The 27,202-nt window shown below is 45.5% G+C and overlaps 1 protein-coding gene across 6 annotated transcripts in view; it reads left to right on the top strand.

The window, feature by feature from the left end:
• LMBR1 (limb development membrane protein 1) overlaps nt 1-27,202 on the top strand; it is a 124,074-nt gene that overhangs the window by 3,237 nt on the left and 93,635 nt on the right. For 3 of the 6 annotated variants that reach the window (XM_084897534.1, XM_084897538.1, XM_084897535.1), the window contains exons 2-4: nt 12,151-12,223; nt 14,984-15,023; nt 21,492-21,631. In XM_084897534.1, coding sequence (XP_084753660.1) covers nt 12,151-12,223; nt 14,984-15,023; nt 21,492-21,631 — 253 coding nt within the window. Of the gene's footprint in view, nt 1-12,150; nt 12,224-14,983; nt 15,024-21,491; nt 21,632-23,661; nt 23,746-27,202 lie in introns of those variants that run through there. The other 3 variants (XM_084897536.1, XM_084897539.1, XM_084897537.1) reach the window with 3 other exon arrangements.

Here is a 27,202-nt window from a genome sequence, read left to right as displayed (position 1 = left end):
GGATCTGGGCTGGAGCAGGGTCTGCCACTGACTGAGAACCTTCAGTCATGAGGGCGGCCGTGAGCATCAGGTAGTGTCACCAGAGACAGACCAGCACTCACCACCTTCGCCGCATCCCATCCGTTCTAATCCTCCTGTTCTACTACATGCATCTGGGAAAGTCTCCTCTCTCCCGCCCCGCGCTTACCCTCACTCTGCCTCCACACAGCAGTGACATCAGGACTACGCGTAACGTCACTGGTTGCTAGGCTCCAGTCGGGGTGGCCCTAGCAACCAGTTTACTGTAAATTAATTTTCATTCTGAGACAGAGCCTGTGGGAGGGCTTATTTTCGGGGGATGCCTTATATTTCACTCAGAAGGAAACCTGGAAGTAGGTCTTATTTTCGGAGGATGTTTTATTTTCGAGGAAACACGGTAGTAGCACAGTTCATGTTTATTTTGATCCCGTAGTTCCCAGATTTTGGCTCTGAATATTCTGGGACATATCTTTGGGTGAACATGGCTGTGTGTTTGGTCAGGTGGATACTTAGGAATGAGACCACTGGGTTATGTAGGCTTTGCACTTACGAGGTGCTTTTAAACAGTTGGCCAATTTACATTCCAGCAGCACTGTCTGAGAGGTGTATTTGCTTCCCATCTTTATAACACTTAATATTTTCTGCCATTTAAAAAAAATATATATTTTATTGATTTTTTACAGAGAGAAAGAGAGAGGGATAGAGAGAGGGATGGTAAACATCGGTTAGCTGCCTCTTGCACACTTCCCATTGGAGATGTGCCTGCAACCAAAGTACATGCCCTTGACTGAAATCGAACCTGGGACCCTTTAAGTCTGCAGGCCGACGCTCTATCCATTGAGCCAAACCGGTTTCGGCTATTTTCTGCCATTTTTATTTGTTTATTTATTATATCTTTATTGATTTTAGCATGAAAGGAAGGGAGAGGGAGAGAGAAGCATCTATCGGCTGCCTCCTGTAGGCCCCTACTGCTGATTAAGCCAGCAACCTGGGCATGTGCCCTGACTGATTCTTGGAGACCTCTTCGTTCATGGGCAGTAATCTGCCAACTAAGCCACACTGGCTAGGGCTTCTGCCCCTTTTAAATGTTAGCTATTCCAATGTGTCATAGTATTTATTGCACGAAAGATTTTACTTGCATTTCCCTGATGATCAATGCATTTGAGAACCTTTTCAAAAGTTTATTGGTTATTTGGAAATCTTTTGTAAGTGTCTTCAAGGCTTTTTCCCATTAGTTTGTTTATCTTTTTAATATTGAGTTATAAGAGTTTTTATTTGAGATATACTTTGGTCAGAGAAATATATATATAGAAACCCTCCCCCACCTATTGGTTGATATCTTATGAGGAGCAGAAATTCTTAATTTTAATATAGTTCACTTTATTAATTTTTTATTTTATTGTCAGTGCTTTTTTGTTTTATGTTCCATTTAAGAAATCTTTGCTTAATCCAAGGTTATGAGGATGTCTCTTGTGCTTTTCCCTAAGTACTTACTTGATTTGCTCTTCTCACTGAGATCTAAGTTCACCTGCAGATTATTTCTTAGGTGTGCTGTGAAGTAGGGTAATATGTATATCTTATTATGTATGTATATTACATTATGTATATGTATGTATATGTATATGTATATTATGGCCCATGAATGTCCAATTGTTTAAGCACCATTATGACCTTTGTCACAATTTAGGTAACTATATTTGTGGGGCTTAAGTTTGGACTCTGCTGTTCCATTGGTCTAGTTTTTGCTTTATTTTTAATTAATTAGGTATTATGTCATTTGAATTGAGATATCATATTGTAGTAGCCAGGAGCTTTATTACTTTGTCTACGCCACCACTTAACTATCACATCAGTCAGGTTTCTGGATGATAACAAGGGGTTAGAGTCAGACTCTATTTAAGGTGGAGCCTCTAGAGAAAAATCCAAGGCAATGGGGAAACATAAACAAGAACAATAGAGGAAATTCCGATGCCCACAGTGACATCTTACAGTAAACAGCCTAACTCCCAGATAGATACATAGAGCCTCACACTGAAGGTGTACTTACCTCATTTCTTTTTACCCTATATGTAATGCCTAACTTTCAACAAAAACACTACAAGGTATATAAAAAGCAAAACACAGTCTCAAGAGACAAAGCAAACATCAGAACCAGATTTAGGTATGACAGATTTGGGAATTATAAAGGCAGAATTTAAAATAATTAATATGCTTAGGGCTCTAATGGAAAAAAATGCATGAAAGATTTTATTTGCATTTCCCTGATGATTAATGCATTTGAAATGGAAACTCGAAAAGAATGGTAGAAGTCAAATATACTAATATAAATGCCTTTGATGGGCTTATCAGTTGACTGCACAGGACCAAAGGAAGAGTGAGTGAGCTAGAAGATATGTTAATACAAACTGTCCAAACTGAAAAGCAGAGAGAAAAAAAAAGAGGTTAAGAAAGGAATGAACAGCCAAGAACTATAGGATAATTACAAAGGAACAGGAGAGATATTTGAAGCAACAATGCCTAAGATTTCCTAAAATTAATACAGCTACCAAACCACAGATCTAGCAAGCTCAGAGACCACCAACCAGGACAAATACTGAAAAAATCTATATCTAGGTATATCATCTTCAGCTTGCAGAAAATTAGAGACAAAGAGAACAGAGGAAAGAAGGCAGGGCAACAAAAGCACCTTACAGAATAGAGGACTAAGAATAAGAATTATATCAGATTTCTTTTCAGAAATCTTGCAAACAAGAAGAGAGGAGTGAACTATTCAAAATGTTAATAGGGAAAAAACCCCCACATAAATCAACCAACCTAGAATTCTGTATCTAGCAAAATTAATCATCTATACTAATAAAAGAGTAACATGCTAACTGATCATACCTTCGTGATGCCCACCAGCCAATCAGGAGCGAATATACAAATTAACCCAGCAAAGATGGAGGGTTAATTTACATACGCAGGCGCCAATCCCCACCACCCCAGGCATGCCGCTGGGCAGCGTGGGAAGGTGGAAAGCTGGCTTTGGCCAGAGCGAATGTGGTGCCAGCAGCCAGGGGAAGGAAGGCCCATTCTTGCACGAATAATAAAAACGTAATATGCTAATTGACCGGGCATCCTTCCAGATGCGAGGGAAGCTCAGGTCCAGGGTGCCTGCCAGTGGCCTGAGGAAAGCTCGGTTTCTGGGTGCCAGATGGAAGCTGGTGCTGGCAGCCGGGGGAAGGAAGGCCTACTCTTGCATTAATTTTGTGCATTGTGCCTCTAGTTTAAATGAAAAGGAGAAATAAAACCTTTCTCAGACAAACAAACATTAAGGGAAGTTGTTGCTAGTGAAGCCGATACTAAAACCAGATAAAGACATTGAACAAAGGAAAACTACAGACTGCTATATCTTATAAAGATATTGAGTATAGATGCACAATTCTGCAAGAAAATACTAGCAAGCTGAATCTAACAGTATACAAAAGGAATTAAGACACCATGACCCAGGGGATGTGACCCAGGTATGCAAGGCTGGCTTAACATTAGAAAATCTCTTAATGTAATTTGTTACATTGATAGAATCTCTTTATACATTAGTGGCCAGACACACGAAATTGCCCGGCCCCGCCTACCCTCATGCACCCTGTCCACCTGCTCCACCATCTTGCCTATGAGGCGATTGATTGGGGCCAACCCTGTCCCCCGCCCGGCTTGCTCAGCTCCTGGGAGCCAGGTAGCCCGACCCCCTGCTGTTGCCGCAGGTTGCCATCTGTGGGGTGATCGGGCCCCTGCACGCACCCACTTTGGCCTGGCACCGCCCACTCGCCTGCTCCACCATCCCTTCGTGGTCCTGCTCTTGTCGGGGCCCATTGGGGCGGCAGCCTGCTGCCAGTGCTGCATTACTGATGCCCGCCATGTTCTGTGCCATCCCCTGGTGGTCAGTGCACATCATAGCGAGCAGTTGAACTTTGGTTGAACAATTTGCATATTAGGCTTTTATTATATAGGACTAGAGGCCTAGTGCACAAAATTTGTGCACTTATGGGGCTATGTCCCTCAGTCCAGCCTGCACCCTCTCCAATCTGGGACCCTTCAAGGAATGTCCAACTGCCGGTTTAGGCCTGTTCTCTTGGTTGCCCCTAACTGCCCTCTCCTGCAGACTTGGTCCCCCCCAACTGCCCTCCTTCCCCTGCAGGCCCTGTCAGCCCAACTGCCTCCCTCTACAGGTCTGGTCGCCCCCAACTGTCCTCCCTTGCAGGCCTGGTTGACCCCAAATGCCCTCCCCTGCAGGCCTGGTTGCCCCTAACTGCCCTCCCCTGCAGGCCTGGCCACCCCCAACTGCCCTCCCCTGCAGGTTTGGTCGCCCCAACTGCTCTCTCCTGCTGGCCTGGTCACCCCCAACTTCCCTCCCCTGGTGGCCTGGTTGCCTCTCACTGCCATTCCCTGTTGGCCTGATTGCCCACAACTGCCCTCCCCTGGTGGCCTGGTTGCCTCTCACTGCCATTCCCTGTTGGCCTGATTGCCCACAACTGCCCTCCCCTGCCAGCTATCTTGTGGCGGCCATCTTGTGATCACATGGGAGTGGCAATCTTGTGTGAAGCCTGATGGTCAATTTGCATATTGTGTCTTTATTATATATGATTATTAACTATATTTTCATTCCTGTGACTATTTTGAATTTGTACTTTAAAAAAAATATATGTTATTGATTCTTTTACAGAGAGGAAGGGAGAGAGATAGAGAGCTAGAAACATAGTGATAGAGAAACATCAATCAGCTGCCTCTTACACACCTCCTACTGGGGATGTGCCCACAATCAAGGTACATGCCTTTGATCGGAATCGAACCTGGGACCTTTCAGTCTGCGGGCCGACGCTCACGCTCTATCCACTGAGCCAAACCAGTTAGGGCACAAATTTGTACTCTTAATTCCTCATCTTTTTCACCCAGTTCCCCAGTCTGACTCCCCTTGGGCAACTCTTAGTTTGTTGAAAGAATTATAATTTTAATTTTAGTTATTGTAGTGGTTAGCTTATAACTTTAAAGGATAGAACTGAAAGATGGTAGCATAGGTAAATACCAGTACTTGCCACCTCCCACAACCACATAAAAATTACAACTAAAATACAGAACAACCATCATTCAGAACTGACTGAAAGCTGGCTGAGTGGAGGTCTTACAACTAGAGAAGTAAAATAAAGAAGAAAGCACATTGAGATGGTAAGAGGGACTGAGGTGCAAATGGGCGGGCCTGACACCCACGGGTGGTGTATTTTTTAATCAGGAGGGATAGCTTGGCTGTAGAGGCCTCCAGTGAGGAGCAAGGGATCCCAGCCACACATCAGACCCCCAGCCAAGGGTTCCAGTGCAGTGAAGAGAAGCCCTGTAACTTCAGGCTCTAAAGTCCAGCTGGGATTGTGGCTGAGTGACATGGAGGGTGCTGGAGACACATACAGTTCCTCTTAAAGAGCCAGCACACAAACTTAGAATTCAGTCCTGTTCCCTCTGAGCTCCAGAGCTGGATGCAGCTTTGGGAGATCCATGGACATACAAGAAGAACTGGATTGTTTGGAATCAGGGCAGGAACTCTGCAGCAGCTTTCTCCCAGATGGGTGCTTGCAGGGATCATTGTTTCTATCCTGAGACCTCCTCCCCTGTCGCAGAGCTGACTGGTAGCCATATCTAAATTTCCATCAGCCTGGCCCACACTGTTCACTATGCCTTGGTGATTCTCTGAGACCCTGCACCATCCATTTTGCAGCCCCACCCAAGCTATTTGCTGGGGCTTTCCCATATGACTGGCCTCTCCTGGCTCAGTCTTCAGACTTTCCTAAAAGCTCTCAAACGAGTATTATTTGGCTTCAGCAAAGACCCAACACTACTAGCCTGTCTTGTTTCACAGTGTGGCCTTGCCTGGGCACTTCCATGCCTAGCACAAGTAGCTCCTGCTGGGCGGCCCCAGGCAGTGGCTGACTTTGCACCTCTGGGATACCTGGTGGACAGCTTCAGACCACACCAGATTACAACTCTACACATCCACAGCGGCACACAGAGACAGATTCAGTGAGCACCGAAGCTGCACTGAAGCAAGTCCTGCTCCATAGGGGTGTCTCCTGCACAGCAACTCTTCCACATAGTCACACCTGGTCCTCACAGCCAGGTGAACTGGAGGTCAGTTCCTCCCAGTGATGTCAACAGCAATCATGTCTCAACTACAACAAGACTGTGCACACAGCCCACAGAGGGGTGCACTTAAAGTGCTCAGCTTAGGTGATTCGGGAGGCTGAGCCACTGGGCTCCATAGGACACCTAATAAACAAGGCCACTCTACCATCTCTAGGAGACATAGCAGCCCTACCTAATACATGGAAACAAACACTGGGAAGCAGCCAAAATGCGGAGGCAAAGAAATATGTTACAAATGAAAGAACAGAAGAAATCTCTAGAAAAAGAATGAAATGAAATGGAAGCAAGCAAACTACTAGATACAGAGTTCAAAGCAATGGTTATAGGAATGCTCAAGGAACTTAATGAGTGTTTCAAGGAACTTAGTGAGACTTTCAGGATCTTAGTGAGACATGAAAAAGGACCAATCAGAAATGAAGGATAATTTACAGGGACTCAACAGTAGAGTAGAGGACACCAAGAATCAAGTCAGAGATTTGGAATATGAGAGAGCAATAACACCAATCAGAAGAGCAAATAAAAATAAAACAAAATAAAGTAAAAAAATCCAAAAATATGAAGATATTGTAAGGAGTCTCTGGGACAACTTCAGGCATACCAACATTCTCTTCATGGGGGTACCAGAAGGAGAAGAAAGAGAGCAAGATGTTGAAAACCTATTTGAACAAATAATGACAGAAAACTTCCCCAATTTGTGAAATAAATAGACTTATACTAGTAAGTCCAGGAAACAGAGATTTTCACACAAGAGGAACCCAAAGAGGCCCATACCAAGACACATTTTAATTAAAATGCCAAAGTTTAAAAACAGAGAGAGAATCTTAAAAGCAGCAAGATAAAAGCAGTTAGTTACCTATAAGAGAGCACCCATACGACAGCTGACTTCTCAACGAAACTTTTCAGGCCAGAAGGGAGTGGCAAGAAATACTCAAAGTGATGAGTAGCAAGGACCTACAACCAAGATTACTCTACACAGCAAAGCTATCATTTAGAATTGAAGGGCAGATAAAGAGTTTCACAGACAAGAAAAAGCTAAAGGAGTTCACCACCACCAACCCAGTATTACATGAAATGTTGAAGGATATTCTTTAAGAAGAAAATGAAGGAGAAGAAGAAGGAGAAAAAGGTAAAAAAATATATATATATATGAACAATAAAATGGCAGTGAGTATATATCTATTGAAAGTTGAATCTAAAAGGCAAAATAAAGGAACGAGGAGCCAGGCCCGGAACAGCTCGCTCCTCGCCTGCCCCCGCCCCGGGGCTGCCTCTCAGACATGGCTGGAAACTTTTGCGGGAACTTGAGGGTCTGCTGAATCAAGTGATGAAGGCTTAGATCTGGATGTGTTGAGTTAGTATAGCGCTGGGGTGTTGATCTGTGAGTGCCTTGTGTGGGGCCTGGATGAGGTTGGTTGACCTATTTGGAAGTGTCTTTTGTGTGAAGTGTATCTTTGGGCATGTGGAGGTATTTGATTTGAGAAAATGCTAAGTAACTGATTTACTATCTGAAAAGGGATTTACTATCGGGGAAAGGGAGGGAGGAAGAGACTGAACATAAACTGTGCACCTATGGATGAGGACAATGGGGGAGGGGAAGGGGACGGAGGGTGTGGGGGGAGGGGGGGGGACTTGATCGAGGAGGGGAGAAATGAGGAACCTTTGTAATAATATGAACAATAAAGATTGATTAAAAAAATAAAAAAAATAAAGGAACGAGGAATCTAATGAACAAAATAGACTGATAAATAAAATAGAACCAGAGGCATGGAACCATGGAGCAGACTGATGTATCTCAGAAGGAAGGGGGGAGGGGGGGCGGGAAGAGATTAACCAAAGAATTTATATGCATATAATATGCATTCCTATGGACAAAGACAATAGGGTGGTAAGGCCTGGAGTGGGGCAGGAACCAGGTGGAGGGGGGCATTGGGAGAGATAAGGGGGACATCTGTAATATTCTCAACAAGAAAGATGCTTTAGAAAAAGATACTCAATATCTCAAATTGTTTTGATTTAGCAACTTTATTATTTTTTTATTATTATTTTAAAAATATTTTATTGATTTTACACAGAGAGGAATTGAGAGGGATAGAGAGTTAGAAACGTCGATGAGAGAGAAACATTGACCAGCTGCCCTCTTGCACAGCCCCCGCTGGGATGTGCCCGTAACCAAGTTACGTGCCCTTGACCGAAATCGAACCGGGACCTTTCAGTCCGCAGACCGACGCTCTATCCATTGAGCCAAACCAGTTTTGGCTGATTTAGCAACTTTAAAATAAAGCTGTATGCATGAGCTTTCACTTGTCATCTCTTCCATGATTTTGTAAGAAATGTGTTGGTGGTTGCAGTCCTTGAGCCCATTGGCAACCACCACTCTTTATGTTTCAGTCACTGAAGTCCTTGAATCCCATAGGCCTTAAATGAAAAGCCAGAAAGTATAGCCTGATTATAATGCTCTAGTTTGAATTTAGGTTCAGATCTTACACCTGGAATTTAGGATATTAGCTTTTAATGATTTTTTTAATCCTCACCCAAGGATATGTTTATATGTTTATTAATTTCAGAGAGAGGAAGGGAGAGGAGTAGATGGGTTGCGTCCTGTATGTGCCCTGACTGGGAATCAACTCTGCAACCTTTTGGTGCGCAGGACGATGCTCCAGCTAACAGCCACCCAGCGGCAGGGCGACCGTGCATTTTCAATGTATTATCAGGTTACTTGTGAAATGCCTAGCTGTTTGTGATCTGCATCAGGACTAAGGGGGCTCCAGAGAGGCTGAAGAGCCTGGGTCAGCGGGCAGAGGCCATGCTCCCGGGATGGTTTCTGCTGGCGAGCTCCCATCGCCTCGCTCTTCCTTCCCCGATTCTCCTCCAGAACCCCGAGGGCCCTCTTCTCCTTGTTACAATTTCCTCCTGTTTGTGGTGAGGTCTTTCCTTTTGTCCCACCTGCTGTAGGAGAACAGGAGGTGTCTTTGGGCTTGCTTGCATTTCACTCATCTTTTGGGTCTGTCTCTCTGCTGAAGACACTCATTTTAGGGGAACTGGGGAAACAGTCCAGCCATGCCTGTGACCTCTGTTCCAATTGTTTTGTTATTTCCGAGTGAGGAATCCGTTCACTTTTGTAATTGCTAATCTTGCTTCTGCTCTTGAATGACTTGCTTTTCCATTTGCTTACCCACCTGCAGTGGCACTCATCTGACTTGCTTTCCATTTGTCTAAATGGCAGGTAATTTAGTGCCTTGATTTCCTTTTGGTGGTCAACTTTCATGCCTTCTCATCTACCACTTCTGCACTAACTCCCCAGAATTCCTGAAACCAATGAAAAAAACAATCCCCAAACATTCCTTAAGCACCACCAGCTGCTCCTCCAGCTCTGTTGGTCAAGTTCCCTTATTGCAGCTGCTTTTCCATAGCAACTTCCGCTCCCATCCATCACCCGTCCTGGTTTCTCCTGGACTTAGGGTTCATGGCCAGTCATTTCACTCACTCTTGCTAATGCCCTAAACCAGTGTTGCTCAAACAGTGTCCAGGGGTTTCTGGGCATTGGTTGTTAAATCCCTGGGCAGGGATTTAACATAACCTGTGAAGAGCTTGTGGAATGAGAATTGATATCTGTTCTCAGGAATCACAGAGAAGGATGGTGTTTAAAGGCTGGCGGGCGGGGAGCCAGCCATGCTGCCTGGGAGCGCAGCAGAGGAGGAGGAAGCTTGTGGCTTGCAAGTTGCAGTGTGGAGGCTGAGTGAATTCGGGAGCTGGGCTGTTGGGTCACTGCTGGCCACTGCCAGGGCATTCCGAGTTGGGCAGTAGGAGGGAGGTGACACTGGTGTTGGCAGAGTGAGGGAGGTGGAGAGTGAAGTCGAAGATGTCGGCTGTACAGGGCAGGAGAGAGTAGGGAACCTGTTAGAAACAGGCTCGGATGTCTCCCAAAGGACATGGGATGTCTATCTGCATCGCCTCAGCCTCGGGCTCAGACAGCGCCCTCTGGCCTCCAGGCTGCCTGGAGCTCTGGCCTGGTTGGCCTGGAACTTTAAAGGCTGCTTCATCTCACTGTTCGTCTCTTGTCCGTCCATTTCATCTCCCACTCTCCGTGAATTTGCTTCCATTTCGCTGACAACACAGAAGTCACCAAAAGAGAATATTTGGCCTCCTCTACTCGCGTACTTACCCACCTGCAGTGGCACTCGTATGTTTTTGTCTCATGCTCTTCCCCCCTTCCTGCTTCTCCTCTACCTCCTCTTCCTTACAGGTGGATGTTTATACTTAGCCCCTCAACTTGGCTCATTTCTTCAGCAAGTCTGTTTTCTTTCTCGCATCAGTGATTTCTCTTTACTGGATATTCCTAGAACCATTGTAACTCTTCCCAACTTAAAAACCCCTCATGACTTCCTCCTTCCTTCATACCTCCTTTGCTTCCCGTTATCATAAAACTGGCAAGAACTGTCTGTATTTGTTTCCAATTCTCTCTTTATCGACTTTGGTCAGGGTTTTGCCTCCACCTCTCCAGATCTCTGCATGTCTTGCTCTCTCCTCTCCCATGACTTTCCCCAGATGTCACCTTGTTAGTGGGTGGCCCTCACCCTCCTGGCACTCACTGGTTGTCATCTGACACCCTGTGGTCTCCCGTACGTGTTATCAGTTTTCTCACTGCAGTGGAGCTCGGCGGGGCGGAACTCGGTTGTGGTGCTGCTGTGCTCAGTTCTTGGGAGAGCGAGCGCCTGGTGTCTGGTGGCCACAGTGTGTACTTGCTGAAGGAATGAGTTCTGGTCAGCCCCATCACAGATTCCCTGGTCATCTGATCTCTCTGGCTTGGACTTCTTATTTCACAGTGTTTCTGGCCCGTGACTTCTCCCATTGCTCCCAGCCTCTGGGACTTCCCTTTCATTGTAAACAACGCCCTGTTTACATTTCTGCACCAATAATTGCCGCTCCTTTCCTACCCACTTCCCACGCTGAGATGCTAAGGGAGGGTGATGATGGAGGTGCCTTCTCTGACCTGCCAGGGGTCCTGGGGCTCCCAGCAGCAGGCTGTCCTGGATGCTCCTGACTGGTCCTTTGAGTCATGTCAGTATTGTTTCCTGTCACTGTCCGCATGTAGCGGAGGACTTTAACAGAGGCTCATAGTGGTCCTCTCCACCTCAGTTTGTCATTCCGTAGGCTATTATTAAATGAGGATGCGGCCCGCCGGCTGTAAGTCAGACATGCTTGCAGTACAGTGTATGTCCATCATGCAGGTCCAAGGTCGTTCTCAGTCACACACTACCAACCGTCACTCAGAAATGCACGTATGGGGTGCTCCCTAGACTTCATCACCACCTGAAGGCTTTGCTTTGAGAGAGTTCCAGATCTTTCACTGTGGTCCCTGCACTGACGAGCCTTTCTTCCCAGCATACCTGTCTTTGACTGTAACACGATCTGTTTCTGGACCCATCCTTGTGGCCTTTCATGCCCCAGATCTGATAGAAATGAAATGGGATTCAGTGTTAAAGTCTGTTCAACGGCACTTATTTTGATATGTGATATGTTTATCTAATTATTGTCACATTAATTAGTGATGCCTCTGTGTGTATAACATGTTACTTGATTTTCATACAATAGACTGTTTTATTGATCTCTGATACACTTTTTCCATGTGACCAGAGCTTCCTGTATGTTTTCACATGTGGTGGGGCTGGTAGCCTCTCCCTGACTTTATTTCAGAGTTGTCAGTGATGTCCTGGTTTTTATATATCCACATGATTTTGAAAACAATTTGGTTAAGTTAAGAAAAGAAAAATCTCTACTGAAAATGATATTAAAACTAGTTCATATAAATTAATATTTTATCCAAACTTAATATTAGCAAAATATTTAAAATGTTCACTTTGTAATAAATTACTTTTTTCTATAAATACCATGGATGTATTTTCTATTATTTAAAAAATGATATGCAAAAAGTGTAAATGATGTGTTAAATTTGTTCTGTTTCAGATATGTTTCCTTCTTTTTGCCATTCTCTACATCGTTTCCTACTTCATCATCACAAGATACAAGAGGAAATCAGGCAAGTAAAACACTGTAATGGGAACTTGATTTTCATGGCCGGGGTCTAGGACTGATACCAGGGCTCCACAGTGCCCGTCCGTGTGGCACTGTGCTCACCGGGCCCGGGACTGAAGGAGTCAGGAGCCCGGTGCTAAGAGCACTAAAAATAACCTCCAGGGAACCTGACCATTATAGGGTCATCTTCTTAGGCCTTAGCCCTTCCGACCTCTGTCCACTGAGCCAAACCGGTTAGGGCTGTTTGTCACATTCTTACAGCCCAACTAAGAATAGTGCGGGCCCTTCAGTACACTGGAAGTTCCCAAGTTTGTGAGCATATTTGGTTCCTTGTGACTGGCTCTGATTTTGAATACACTCAGCCCCATCCCATCATTGCTCTGACCACCAGAATACTTTTCTTTCTCTAAAACAGGGGTGGGAAACCTTCTTTCTGTCAAGAGCCTTTTGGATTATAACATCATTTGTGGGCCATACAACATTATCAACTTAAAAATTAGCCGGCTATATTGGGTCAAACATTTAACTCACTCTTAATACCTTGGCAGGGCCACACTGAATGATTTCCCCTCCCCCCCCCCCCAAACCCCCCCAACTCTGGCTCTAACACCGCATCCTTTTAGTATTTCATATATAGGATGTCCCAAAAATGTATACACTCTGAATGATTATAAAGTCAGTGTTTATTAACATAGAGTTCATTTTCAAAATTTAAAAGAATCTATAGAAATGAATCTTTTTTTTTCTTTTGTCAATATCTGTTTCCAAACTGATGACCGTTCTGGTCCAGTCACTGCTGATAACGTGAAGCAATGGGGTTGCAAACATCAGGAATCCTTGTGTTCCGTACTTGTGCGCCCTCAATTCGTCACCTGTTGCTGGTTTTGTACTGTGAGCTTTATCTTTTCTGTATCCCCACAAAAAGTCTAGTGGATAAATTTCTTTGTTCTAAAGCTTAGTTGGCTTCACATATTATTACAAATTAATTAAACCTGAAAAGGAGTGGAAATTGAGTTATCAGCTGTTAAAAATACATTTTTAAAAATACACACTTTGAATAATTATAAAGGCAGTGTTGTACTTCAGCTGCATTTTTAAACTTCCAGAAGCATTTAGGATGAATTTACTTTGTTCAAAGCTTAGTCTGGCTGAAAAGAAAGAAGCATCAGTTGCGCCATCAGCTGTTACAGTGTGTGTACATGTTTTTGGGACACACTGTATATCCTGTCTCGCCAGAGGGACCACTATATCTTTATTCTTTTTTTAAAGAACTTTTTGCTGTTTAATAATTCACAGGTTTTTTTGTTCCAGGGTTTTATAAGCACCTGAACAGTTACCTCACTGCCTTCTGTTAAACCTCTGCTGTTTTCTAGAAGTGATAGGATTTTCTGCCTGTGATGTAGTGCTGATACTAGGGCTGTGTGGATACTTGGGGATTCCATATATTAAGGATTCCCTGCATTATGTCAGCATATCTCACTTGTCTGTCAGACATTTGAAAGCAGTCAGGAACTACTCTTTGCTCTGGAATGTTACTTTAGAACTTGGCTCTGTGACAGCACTGACATGCTCCTGGGATTCCATAATCTCTCAAAATTTTGCAGGGATCCAAGACAGTATCTTAGCTAGTTTACAAGATGTTTTGACATCAGATTTCATAGATTATGGACACAGAGTAGAGCAGGGAAGAAAGAAAGGGTTGCAGGCGATATTAATGAATGCCTATAAAGCAGTGTTTTAGGGGAAATTGGGATGATGAGCAGGAAAAGTGGAGATTTATTAGATGCTTTTTTTTGAGTAGTTATGGGGAGGAGATGATAAAGACTCTGGACCTAGTTGGCAGAGGGTTGAGATATAATTGAAAAAAAAACATTCTTTAAGGTTTGAGGGTTGATTGGAGTGGGCACCATAGTATAAAAGTTAGTTGTGACTGCATTATTTTGTGGTCCCTTTGGTTGTAAAGCTACTTATAGCGTCTATAATTAAGAATGGAGATTGGACTATGAGAATGGCCAAGTGGGCCATTGGCAGGGAAGCAGGTGGTCACTCAGAATTGCAGAGGCCTACAGAGAGAGCCTTTGAGGACTAGCCCAGTAGGCATGGGGGACAGGGGCTGGGAGTTGTGCAGTATCCTTATAATTGGGTCAAAATTTCTTTGGTAAGTTTACATGGGCGGACAGAGAGATGGCTGTAGCCATGGTGGGGCTGAGTGAACACTAGCCAAGCGGACACATTCTTGTATGTACCTTGGACAGCCATGATGAGTGTGGTGCATGGGACTCCAGGTGGGTTAGGGTGGCCACTGCCAATGACAAACTCAAATTCTAGGAAAGTATATGAGTCCTTAGATTCTGAATTTTAATTTTATAGCAAACTTTTTATTTATTTATTTTGGCTATTAATCAGAAAATCTCATTCATTAGCAAATTCATTTACATTTTATAACAGTAAGCGTGATAGTAGTCTTAAGGGCCTACTAAGCCTCATTTTCCTGAGCACTGAATGTTTGGGATATTTTAATTACATATGGCCATTTTGTCAATAGGATTTTGATTAATCAAAACACTATTCTTTAACCGTATTCTCTCTTATCTCATGTAATGAAATTTAAATATGACTCTGTACTGAAATAAACACTGTGCTGTTTAAAAAGTTTCCATCAATAATTGCTGCTATAAGTTTATATGTTTGTTTGTTTTTTATAAATGAATGAAGCATTTTGTTGGAAGAGAAAATAATGTTAGTACCTTAAACATTTTTGCAGATGAACAAGAAGATGAAGATGCCATAGTCAACAGGATTTCGTATGTATTTTAAAGTTTAATTGTTTTGTTTTTAATTCTGCAGTCATAAATCCTCAAAATTTAATTCTACCTTTTGGGCAGAAATATGGAATAAATTTACCTAAAGTATTACAACACTTTCATCCTATCTTCGGAAAACACACATAGGCAAATATGCATGAATATTGAAGGATTGATTATCTCTTATTAAATTAGCTTATTTAAGGAGCTGATAGATTTTTTTTGTTAATCCTCACCCAAGGATATATATTTTTTTCCATTGATTTTTAGTTGAAGGGAGGGAGGGTGACAGACACATTGATTGGTTGCCTTCCACATGTGACCCAACTGGGATCAAGCCTGCAGCTGAGGTCCGAGCTCTTGACTGGGATTGAACCTGGGGACTCTTCAGTTCTCAGGCCGACACTCCAACCATTGAGCAAGTCAGCTTGGGCAAGCCAACAGGTTTTAACTTCAGAAGATTTAGCCTGGACATGGGCTTCAGGCTGGGAAAGTTGCTGGGCCATTAAGAAAGCAAGCTCCCGGCTTCTGAATGGTCTGCTGAGCAGCCTGGACGGGTTTGGAAGAGGGAGCGCCATCTGTGTGGTTACAGACCTCCTGTGAGCAGGGGGGTAGCCCTTTCACGGCTAAGAGTTCTTCTGCTTCATGGATGCTGGTGACACAGGATAGAAATTCCCTTTAATTTTTCTGAGGAATCAAACTGCTGTAGGTGGAAAGCAGTGAATTCTTTTCTATCAGGTTTGCTCAATGAAGCAGACATTCCACAGCTTTGCCTACTACATTGGAGACATCTGCTTTTCGATTGTTTTCTTTGATACTTTAAAAATGTTTTGAAGTAGTCTCAAATTTATAGGAAAGGTAGAAATACAATACAAAGACTTGTGTTCCCTGAGCCCTTGGAGAAGTTGCTGACCGGATGCTCCATTTCTGCAGGATGCTTTCGTATCTAATTCCTGTAAACAGGGAATTCTCCTGCCAGTCCACCGTACAGCCACAGCATCATGAAGTTGGCATTGACAGTCCCAGCTTGCTGCACTCCAGTTTGCTGCCGTCCCCGTGTTGTCCCTGGTTCAGAACCCCACACTTCAGGGAGGGCTGTGGCCCTGTGGTCGCCGCAGACGAAACTCGACTTCAGTATTTCCTTTGACTCCCTGACCTTGTCAACACATTTGCACATTTCAGGCCAGTCATGTGGTTTGTCTGTTGTCCCTTCATGGTTAGTGTCCGATTACCCAGCTTCTGCTGAGCTGCTGGGGAGGAGGAGAGAGAGGAGAGGGGAGGGAGACAGATAGTATGATCTCTCTCTCTCTCTCTCTCTCTCTCTCTCTCTCTCTCTCTCTCTCTCACACACACACACACACACACACACGCTTCTCCTACACAGGCACGTCACTCGGCCATGAAGAGGAATGCAGACACCTGCTACCACATGCGTGAACCCCTAAAACATGATGCTCAGTGAGATGAGGCAGTCACCAAAGGTCACCAGTGTTGACTCCATTTATGAGAAATGTTCAGAATAGGTAAATTCAGCAAAAGCAGGTGGCGGTTCCTTGGGGCTGAGAGGAGGAGAATGGAGAGCACTCTCGGTGGGTTTGAGGTGTTACTTGGATGGTTTGAAGGCTCATGGGGAACCCTCTGAATCCACTGACTTGTATGCATCAAAGTGGTTGATTTTATTTGAATTCACCTCAATAAGGCAATGCTTTCAACTAACAAATGATTTATTACTGAAAAATGAGTGTGGACGGATCCTGCTGTACTGGATTTGGATTTAAATTATTTAAACACCCAGGGAAAGCAACTGTAACTCCATACTGGGCATTCTCTGAATGGCTCTAAAACTTAGCCCCAAAACGTGTTGCTTTGAATGTGCAGGATTAGGGATCTTACATTTTAGTCCCAGCACCGTGACATTTGGGAACGTTCTCTGTCCCAGTTCCTGCTCCCGTAAAAACACAATGACACTCACTCACTTCAGAAAGCCACGGTGGGTCCCACACTGGCTGCCGGCGGACAGGAACTGTGTCCAGCGAAACCCTCCAGGCTGAAGTACTGAGATGGCGCCTCTCCGCTGCGTGGTCTCTGTTCCACTTTGGTGGTCAATTAGTGAAGTGCATTTGTAGATCAATAACTTATAAATCAATTAGTGCCAGTCACTTTGGCCGTTCTCCTTGCAGGATATTTTAGGAAAATATGCAGTTTACTGGTGGTGAGGGTTCGGAGGGGCCCGCACCTCGCCCGGATTTAGCCAGGCGGCAGGTGCGTGTCCGAGTGTCGTGTGGTGACACGGACACCTTCCGGAGGGAGATGGCTGTGCACCCACCACAGAGTCAGGAGGCAGCGTGGAGTGGGTGGCAACCCAGTTCATTCCCCTGTCCCCTCACCCATTGCTCTTTCTGTCCGTCCCTGTCTTTTCTTCCTTCTGTGATGGGATGAGTGAGAACTGGACCTGGGTTTAAATTCCGAACCCAGATTAGTTTGAGTCGAGATGGAGAAGCCGAGATTTGAGTTTGGCACGTGAGCGGGCCTGCGTCTGCGTCTGCGCCTGCTGTGCAGAGCTGCTGTGTGCGTAAACAGCAGGTGCACAAGCGATGGTCAGGCTTTGCACAGTGGCCGTGGTCTCGAGGTCATCCCCTGCGCCCTGATCCTCTTCCTGGCCTGCCTTCCTCCCACTGAAGGGAGTTGTGGGGGCGCTGAAGAGGGTGAAACAGGAGAGGCGGAGCCTGAGCAGGAAACGGATGTGGTCAATGTTCTGAAAGTTCTGCAGTGCGGTGCCTGCCAGCCGCCTGCACAGAGGGGGCTCCAGGGTGACTCCAGCTCTGCCAGCACAGACCCCCTCCTGTGCCTCCCCCCTTGCTCTAGAGCCCACCTTCACGCTCTCTTTGCTCCTCGGGGCCTTTATTCTGCCCTCCTTGTGCCCCCAGGTTAACTCCCGCTGCCCTCCCCAACCAGAATTCCACTTGCTGACAGCGACCCTCTGCCCGGTACTGGGCTGGAATGGAAGTGGTCAATATAAAATGCATGCCTAACTGGCGAACAGAAACAGCCTGTGAGGAGAGGGCCTCGCATGTGTCTCACTCTGGAGGGTGGCCAGAGTGGGCTTGGGGTTTGAGAGCAGGGAGGAAAAGTCCCTGCAGAGGGCATCCTGGCATGTAGGGAGGGTGTCTATGCAGGATGGCAGAGCCCTCGAGGCATGGCCTGGAATGGGTGTGACAGCTCAGGTGGGGAGGGCATAGGGCAGGAAGGTCCAAAATGGGGGGTCACCTGAGCAGCAGGCACCTCTGCATAGGATGGGAGTCAGTGTGATGGGACACTGATCGCAGAGGTGGGTCCTGTCCGTTAGCGATGACAGGAACCAGTCCCAGTCGGGGGACAACGAAGGAGAACATTGAGTTGGCGCAGTGGAGGTGGCAGTATCACTGTGGACTCATGGTTTTCAGAGTTACTGGGTCACTGCAGATGTGCGTGTGGGTGCGTGCATTACACACAGCACCAGTGCACCCCGGGTTGGCCTGCCACTGAGCCTGGGGGCGCAGCACCCAAGAGCAGCGAGTGCCTCTGAGTACAGCTTTCAGGACAGGAACACGGCCCGGACGCACTGGCTGCAGGTGTGCCCAAGGATGAGGGCACGTGTCAGAAAGACTCAGGCCTGCAGGGGCTTTCTCGCCAAACCAGGGAGAGTCTGTTCATCACAGAAATGGGTGTAATGGATCCTGCACAGGTGAAATAGGAGCCTGAGTGCCCGTGGCTGTCACCAGAGGGATACGTTGTTTGACCAGGAACAGGACATGCTCTTGGTTTTCTTAGCTTCCCACACAGTGCTTATGATGAAGGGGAGGAGTAACTTCATACGGAGAGTCCTGGCAGACACCACCTGGACCAGTGATGAGAGGATGTGACCAGTATGGGGTGGGCAGAGTCAAGGCCATCGGAGGGCCTGCGTGAGAAGTTCAGGGGTGGTTGTGACATTTGTCTCATGGACATGGTGCCTGCAAGTGTCCAAGCTGAACTTGTTCCTCCCCTGTAGCCTCCTCCATCAACGGCTGATCAGCGAGACTGTCCATGTCCTCAGGCTAAAAACCAGGAATGGTTTGTGACCCCTCTCCCCCCACATAGGTACTGTGGTCCCGTCCACAGAGCCCTTCCGTGCGGAAAGGGCATTTCTGAAACCATCCATCACTTCCGAGGGCACTTTCCTGCAGTTCCCACGTGGCAGGGCCTCACCTCAGGGACCCCGTGCCAGCACCTACCTTCTTCCCATCAGCTTTTTAAAAAATATATCTTATTGACTTTTTACAGAGAGGAAGGGAGAGGGATAGAGAGTTAGAAACATCGATGAGAGAGAAACATGGATCAGCTGCCTCCTGCACACCCCCCACTGGGGATGTGCCCACAACCAAGGTACATGCCCTTGACCTGAATCGAACCTGGGACCTTACAGTCTGTAGGCTGACGCTCTATCCACTGAGCCAAACCAGTTAGAGCTTTTTTTTTTTTTTTTTTTTTTTTTAAAAAAAAAAATAAAATAAATAAATAAAATAAAAATAAAATTGATTGCGGAGGAAGGGAGAGGGAGAGATTGAAACATTAATGATGAGAGAGAATCATTGATCACCTGACCCTGGGGATCGAGCCTGCAACCTGACTAGGAATCAAACCATGACTTCCTGGATCATAGGTTGATGCTCAACCACGGAGCCACTCCAGCGGGTCCCCATCAGCTTCTCAGGGGCAGCTCTCCTCCTAGCTCCCCAGGGAGTTAGGGAGGAAGCTGCGGTCTTTTTGGCATCTCCAGGCCAGCGCCAGCTCTGGGAATGCAGTGGGCTGCAGTCTTGGTGAAAGCTGCGGCCCAGTCGCCGTGCCCGTGTGATCAGGGTTTCCTGGGGTTCTGTGACCAGATACTCAGTTTGTTTGCTGCATAAGCGTGGACAGGTCTGGGCTTTGATTTGGAAATTGTGGCTGGCCTTCATTGCTGGGTCTGTGGTCCGAGTGTCGTGGAAGCCAGGAATGGGAGAAGGGAAATGCTGAGGGATGTATAGGGCGACTCTGGGGACAGTGGCCTTGGCCTGGAGCCACAGAACCCACTCACATGTGGGCACAAGGAGGTGAGGTGACTGATTGGGGACTGTGGGGCGGAGTGGGGTGTGGAAAAGCCTCGGTGGCTGTGCAGCACCTGGTGGTGTTTTCACTTCCAGCTTTGAAAGAGGTGATGGAAGCCAATAGATGCTTCCTCACTGGCTAGAGGACAAGACTGACGGCCTCGCTCAAGGCCACTCGGCGTCACTGCTGCAGGGCAGTGGCCCAGGTGAGGGCTTGTCTCCTGCTCTGACGGGGAAACATGTCCCGTTAGCAGAGCCTTCAAGGACGTCTGCTGGAGCTGGTTTGGATTGTGCTTTGTTGTGCATCACGTGGTCTCATGCAAATCCATCAGTATCTGAACAGGTTCCTGGTGGGTAGGCTCTTAGCAGGAAACACTTCTGTGGGCCACCAGAAGGTGGCATTGCTGCCAAGTGACTCCATCAGATGTAGAGCATTTAGTGTGATGATTTTCCTTACATTTTCACATTCTTCCTATGTTTTCTTTAATGGGATGACTATTAAATTAAGTTTCCCTCTCTAATGTTGGTGAGACTCCTATTTTGTTTGCTATTTGAAATAATCTTAAAAAATAGCTATAAAATTTAAATGTTGCATATGTAGGACTGAGAGTGAGAGCCTTTGAAAACCACCCTCTTCTCCTCCTCCCCAGCTTCGATATGTGCTGTGCTAGTGTTTCTATCTCTATTTTTCTGTGTGTATATATGTGCCTTTTTTGCGGGGAGGGTCATGCTTTCTATTTATCACCTGTCTTTCCTACAATTTGTGTTCCTGACTTGTTTAGACACCTTTCTAAATTAGTACATATTAGAGATATCTTATTTTTAAGAATGACAAAGTAGTGTTTTAAATACTGTTTAATGATCCCTTCTGTTTATTAGTACAAATTATTTACACTTTACCCATTTTAAGGGGTAGCAGACCAGTGGCTTTGTAAGCTTTCCCCTGAAATACGAGTTTTTCATACTGCATTCACATGTATTTTTTCACCTAAAATAGCTGTTGCCTTGCTTTTATCAAAGATTGCCAAAGCTATTAATGATATACAATGTGAAATGAACACTCACATATAAAGGAGGAGAGAGCCTACGGTTCATTCTCTGAGTGTGAGGCCTCTGCTTTCAGCACATGTGTCCTCTGGGGTCTCCTCTTTAGATCCACCAATCCCTGCAGAGTGAGGCATTCTAGAGCTGATTTAGCTTAACTCCTAGGGTAACACGTGTGTCATTTGTCTCTCATTTGCGTAGATTTCATGAAATTCTCCCATAATTTTTTTTAGATAAAAAATTCAGAATTTTTATTCATTTTGAATGACGGCCGCATTCCCTGCTTCCCCGATGGCTGGTGACATCTTCTCTTCTCTTCCAGGTTGTTTCTGTGCACGTTCACACTCGCAGTGTCCGCGGGGGCTGTGCTGCTCTTACCCTTCTCCATCATCAGCAACGAAATCCTCCTTTCCTTTCCTCACAGCTACTACATTCAGTGGCTCAATGGCTCCCTGATCCATGGTTAGTATGTCTGGCTTAATCACAATTAATGTTTTAATTTACTACCGCACTGTATTTTTAGGTTTTCCTTTTCATAGTTTCTTCATAATTTGCATCTTTGATAAATCACTTGAGCCCTTAATAAAATCAGAAAACCAGATTTTATTCACCTCCCTTTTCCTGTTAGTTGTGAAAGGCTTCTCTTTTTTACTTACTCAAGGAGTAGTTTAATACTGACCAGGATTCTAATTTAAATATTTAGCAAGAGAATTTTGATTTTATCTGAACATGCCAGAAGAACTCAACCTCCATTGACGACATGGAAAAGGAGCCGTAGTTTCCATTGTATTTATTTGCTATTAGTTTCTCTAGCCATTTCAAAATGGGTGGTAGAAGGGGAAACTTTTTATCAAGTACAAACTTTAAAGTTGATGTGGTTTTAAAAAAAATAATGAGTTATGTAGGTAACATGGTATATTACTTTGAAGCCAAAAAAATCTGCATTCCAATCTTAGCTCTGCCATTTTCTAGACATTTTTAGTGAGGTAGGGCATTTGAATTTGTAATACACTGTATATCTAGAAAGTTCTAATGTATATATTTTTATATGTTTCATAGTCTCTTGCTCATCTTTTTTTTTCTATTTTAAACTATGTGATCTCTTTATGTGTCAAACACAGCTTTTTATCTGATTTTTATAAATATGTTTTTCTAGTTATTTTGCTTTTGAATTTTATTTTATTTTTTAATTTATATAAGTTTTACATTTTTATGCTGTACAGTCTTTTTCTTCCTTTGGATTCTCTAATGGTTTTTGTGTTTAGAAGATCCCTTCCCTTTGTAAGTTGTGACAAATACTTCCTTTTTCTCGTTTGGAGTGTTGTCCTGTACAGCAAAAGGGTTGTGGGTTTGATTCCTGAGTGGGTGTGTACAGAAGGCAATTGATTGATATTTCTCTCTCACATTGGTGTTTCTCTCGCTCTCTCTTACTCTCTATCTCTCTCATCAATAAACATATCCTCGGTGAGGATTAAAAAATTTAAAAAAATGGTTTTGTTTGCATTTAACTATTTAATTCATCTGGAGTTTATACATATACCTTTTCTCTTACTCCTTTGTGTGTGTTTAAATAAATACATGTTTGCTGTAGAAGATTTGGAAAACAGCATTTATAGGGAAGAAAGTCACTTTTCTTCATAGTCCAATACGGTGGGAAGTCCTGTGGACTCTGTGGCCTGCAGCTCTCAGCTGTGGATTTGAGCATGCCACTGACGGAGGCGCCCGCGGGGCCTGCCACCTGCTTTGTGCCCTTCCCGCCCAGGCTGCGTGTCACTTGGGGCCAATTATGATCATGGCTCTTCCAGGGTTTTAAGTAGAGAGCTATAATTTGTCATCTTTATAAGTAAATGTTTGCCCTTAAATTTATGCAGTTCACTTTCCAGGTAAGCATACGTTACAAGTTTTTAAAAAGAAATTTCCTCTTTATCCTTCAGAAGAAAACTGTACAGATTTTGCAGGCGGCTTCATCCTGACCAGTAAATTTATATTTCTTTAGTTACTAGTATGGGTGGACATTTATAAAGCACATTTATAGGTCATACTTTTTAGTAAATTGCCTCCCTGTGTTCTTTGCCTATTTTTGCAGTGTTTTTATTTTAAGTAATTAGTTGTCTATCAGGTTAATTGCAAACATTTTCCTCCCAATTGTCCTTTAATATTGCATAAGCTGTTTTTTGATGTAAGAATTTAAAATTCATTCTAATTGCATATTTTAACCTGGCCTCGTGGTCACTGTCATGCTTGAAACTAGAAACAATGGAGTTGTTGACATCTGAGGACCAGGTGAATTTAGTCAGGTTAGGACTGATTATTAAGTGAATAAAAAAATTAGTGTAGTTTTCAATTAGCAATTGAAAAACTCAAATAAGGAAAATAAGGTGTTTACTGAAATGGACACAGAGTAAGTCTGTTACTCTGCACGGCAGGAAGCAGCCTGGCAGCCATGGCTGCGGTTCCTGAGTGACAGAGCTGTTCGTGATGAGCAGACACCTTGGTGACAGAGAATCCACAGAGCGTTCTTGTGTGTGTTGTCCATCGTGCTTGGAGAAGAAGGGCGTGCTCCCCTCGGCCTTTCTGTGAATGTGTGCGCATTGTGCTTGCTGCCCTGGGGCTGGGTTTCATGGGCAGTGAGGTGTCTAAGGCTGGGCTGATGGTGTGGCAGTGGATTTACCTTTGTTTTCAGTTTTACTCGTAGAAATGGCATACTGTACTAATGACCTTTATTTACTCTGAATCAGGGCTATTTCTTTGTTCTGTTTATGGACAAAGTAAGAGCTACCAACACATGTCCTATATATTGGTTACAAGAGTCCTTAACTTTGAAAATGACATTTTTTTGTATTGGTTGTCTTTCTCATTATGATGTAAGGGTGTAAGCTCAGGGACATTATTTTGTTTTTAAACCAGGGCCTCGGACAGTGCTTTCCATGGAGTGGTTGCCCAGTAAACATACACTGAAGGAATACACTAAATAAGAAAAAGAACATTAATGTGCAGTAAACCATGAGCTGAGAGTTGGGGAGTAAGAGGAAGAAGCATGTAAATGATGGTATCGCTTCTAAATCGTCGGGGGACGGTCTAGGAGGCATGGTTGCAGCCCTGAGCCCAGGAGGCTTTTATGACCCTGGTCTTCCTTCTACTGCGATTCTTTGCTCGATCTGTGTCCTCTGTTGCATGTAGTGAATCTCCTGAACTTTCCTCCCTCTTTGTCTTCTGAACTGGGCTCTTTCTGTAAGCTGTGGCTGACATCCGAAGGAATGCTCACTAGCCCCTCAGGTTGTCTTGAGGCTGAAGAGCTGTCAGTCTGAGATGCATGCTTCTCGGCTTCTCAGCAATGATCCCCATGAACAAGGCCACCCTGTTGTGAAGCAGCACAGGAGAGCTGATGGCGTGGGAGAGCCGGTGGCGCGGGGGAGCCCGTGGCGCGGGAGAGCTGATGGTGTCGTCCAGTCTGGTTGGAAGGCCTGAGAACCAGGGGAGCTGGGGGAGGCAGTTTTACTCTGAGTCTGAAGGCCAGAGAAGACCAGCATCTGAGCTGGAAGACAGGCAGAAAGAAAGAGTTCCCATTCCTTGGCCTCTTGTTCTGTTCTGGCTTTCCATGGATTGGCGGGCCCGCCACATGGAGGGGTGGGGGCAGCCTGCTTTCTCAGGCTACCAGTATAGACGCGGATCTTTTAGAAACACCCTCGCTGGAAGACTCAGAAATAACGTTTGATCAAATATCTGGGTGCCCTGCAGCCCCATCAAATTGGCATTTAAAATTAACCATCACAGGTCTGCCCTTTGTTACCAATTTTCCAGTCACCTTCTTTCTAAGATCCTGACCATCCAGCCGACCTATTGGCTGCAGTCATGACACAGCCTATAGCCACACATCCGGCCCGTCTCCTTCCAAGCAAAGGAACGACCAGGTGCACTGCTCGAGGTCCGCCCCCGGGAGGACTTCCTGAGCGCTGCCCCTCCGAGGTGTCCTTAGAAGCAGTGCCTCCCTGTCTGCCTGCCCGTAACCCAGGCCCACGCCTTCTCCGCTGGCAGCTGACTGAGGGGCCCTTCCCACGAGGCAGGATGCATGCGGGAGAGAAGGATGGAGACCATGGCGTTGGGGCCAGTTCCTCACCTAGCTCACTGGTGCCTTCAGGCCTGTCAGGCCTCATTACATAGGCGCCACTTCTGTTTGAGGGCAGGGGCTGGCATGCATGCCCCGCTTTGTGCCTGGTGGGTCAGATGACACGCTGTTCACACCGAGCAGCGAGGTCGCCTGGGAAACCTCGGGCAAGTGTTCAGTCTCTGTGGAGGCCTAGGGGCTGCAAGAGCTGTTTCTCAGATGGAAGGTAGTGATCCACACAGGATAGAGGGCTTCACTCCAAAATCCTACGGGCCTGACGGTGCTTCACCCACTGGTGCTTCACCCTCTGGTGCTGTCCAAGGCTCCACACAGCACCCATGTCTGCCTTGACACTCCAAGCACAGGGGCCTGCTGGCTCATGGGGCCCAAGGGCAGAGCACAGCCTGGCCCGCCGCAGAGCTTCCTCTCGTGTTGGCTCCACTTGCAGCCTTGCTGGCCACAGGAAAAGGCGCGAGGAACGACCCAAGTGAGGAATGTTACCTCCAAGATCCACAGAGGCCATCGGCATGTGGGCGAGTTTTGGTGGTAGGAGGGTCAGGTGCAGCAACATCTCCTTCTCCCGGGAAGGGCTACCTCAGGGTGCCCAGACCCTGACCCCACATCACTGAGGTAGAAGGCGCTGAGTTTGTTGGATTTCTTTCCCACCTCTGACACACGGGTGTATTGCCCACGCATCGAGAGCGGTTGCTAATTCTTGCTCACCAGGTCCAGTCAGCATGGTGTTATCTGTGTAATGGGCCTGGATGATGGGTGTGGAAGGAAAGGTGATCAGATCCCTGCAAACTGCATTGTGACTCAGGCCTGTAGCGCTGTGGGCCCTGAAGTGGGCACACTCTGTCTGGAGGCCTTAGGGACAGCGCCGGAGAAAAGGAGCCACAGTAGTACAAACGAGGCCTGTGTTAATTTTCTTAGGCAATGACACCATGTCTGGTACAGCAACTGCAGTAGGCGGCCGTGGCCTGACCAAGCTTACAATGACCCGCTGTCCCTCCCCAAGGTCCATCTGTCTCGGGGTCGTTCGCATCCCCAGGGCACCGATTGCTGTGTGCTTTCCTTCCTGGTTGGAGGCAGTCACCTCACTCCCCAGCCAGGGAAAGTGTGGGGTTCTGCCCACTGCTAGTGTGGCCAGTTCTGCATCCGAAACTGGGATATGACCACAGAATGGGCTCAGGGACCCACTGTGGACCTGTGAGATCTCAGATAAAATTCCCTAAGTCCCCACTTCGACTGGGACCACAGAGATGTGGGTCTCCTGGAATTAGTATCAGCTCAGAGCCAATTTTCAGTAGCCCTGGAAAGTGTGGGGCGGTTATGTCATCCATGTTCTTTTGCCAGTTATTTACCATGAATGACAGGTGAAGGGTTTTCTTGAATTGTTACTTGTCTTTTCTTTGTTAAAACTTTTATGAATTTATGAAAATTCTTTTTAAAAAAATATATTTTATTGATTTTTTTTTACAGAGAGGAAGAGAGAGGGATAGAAGTTAGAAACATTGATGAGAGAAACATCGATTAGCTGCCTCTTGCACACCCCCTACCGGGGATGTGCCGCAACCAAGGTACATGCCCTTGCCCAGAATCAAACCTGGGACTCTTCAGTCCGCAGGCTGATTCTCTATCCACTGAGCCAAACCGGTTTCGGCTGAAAATTCTTTTGAGAGCTCAGAATATGTCTTAAAATGTCAATCTCCCATGGAGCACCAGTTCCAGTGCTTTGACACTGAAAATGCTCAATAATGATTCATTGATCGAATGAGTAAAAGTTACTAATTGTATCCTTAGGAATACTTTGTAAGAGTGAACTTAATTTGAAAAGAAATTTTATAGCTTATCCTATAAAATTGCCAATATATATGTTTTTGGTTGATTGTGCCTTTAATGTGTAAATCACAAATGCTTCAGTATGT

This window comes from Pipistrellus hanaki (assembly GCF_964339955.1).
Source record: "Pipistrellus hanaki genome assembly, chromosome: 10".
NCBI lineage: Eukaryota > Metazoa > Chordata > Mammalia > Chiroptera > Vespertilionidae > Pipistrellus > Pipistrellus hanaki.
The sequence above is the reverse complement of the archived record's forward strand: the minus strand, read 5'-3'. Positions and strand labels throughout refer to the sequence as shown.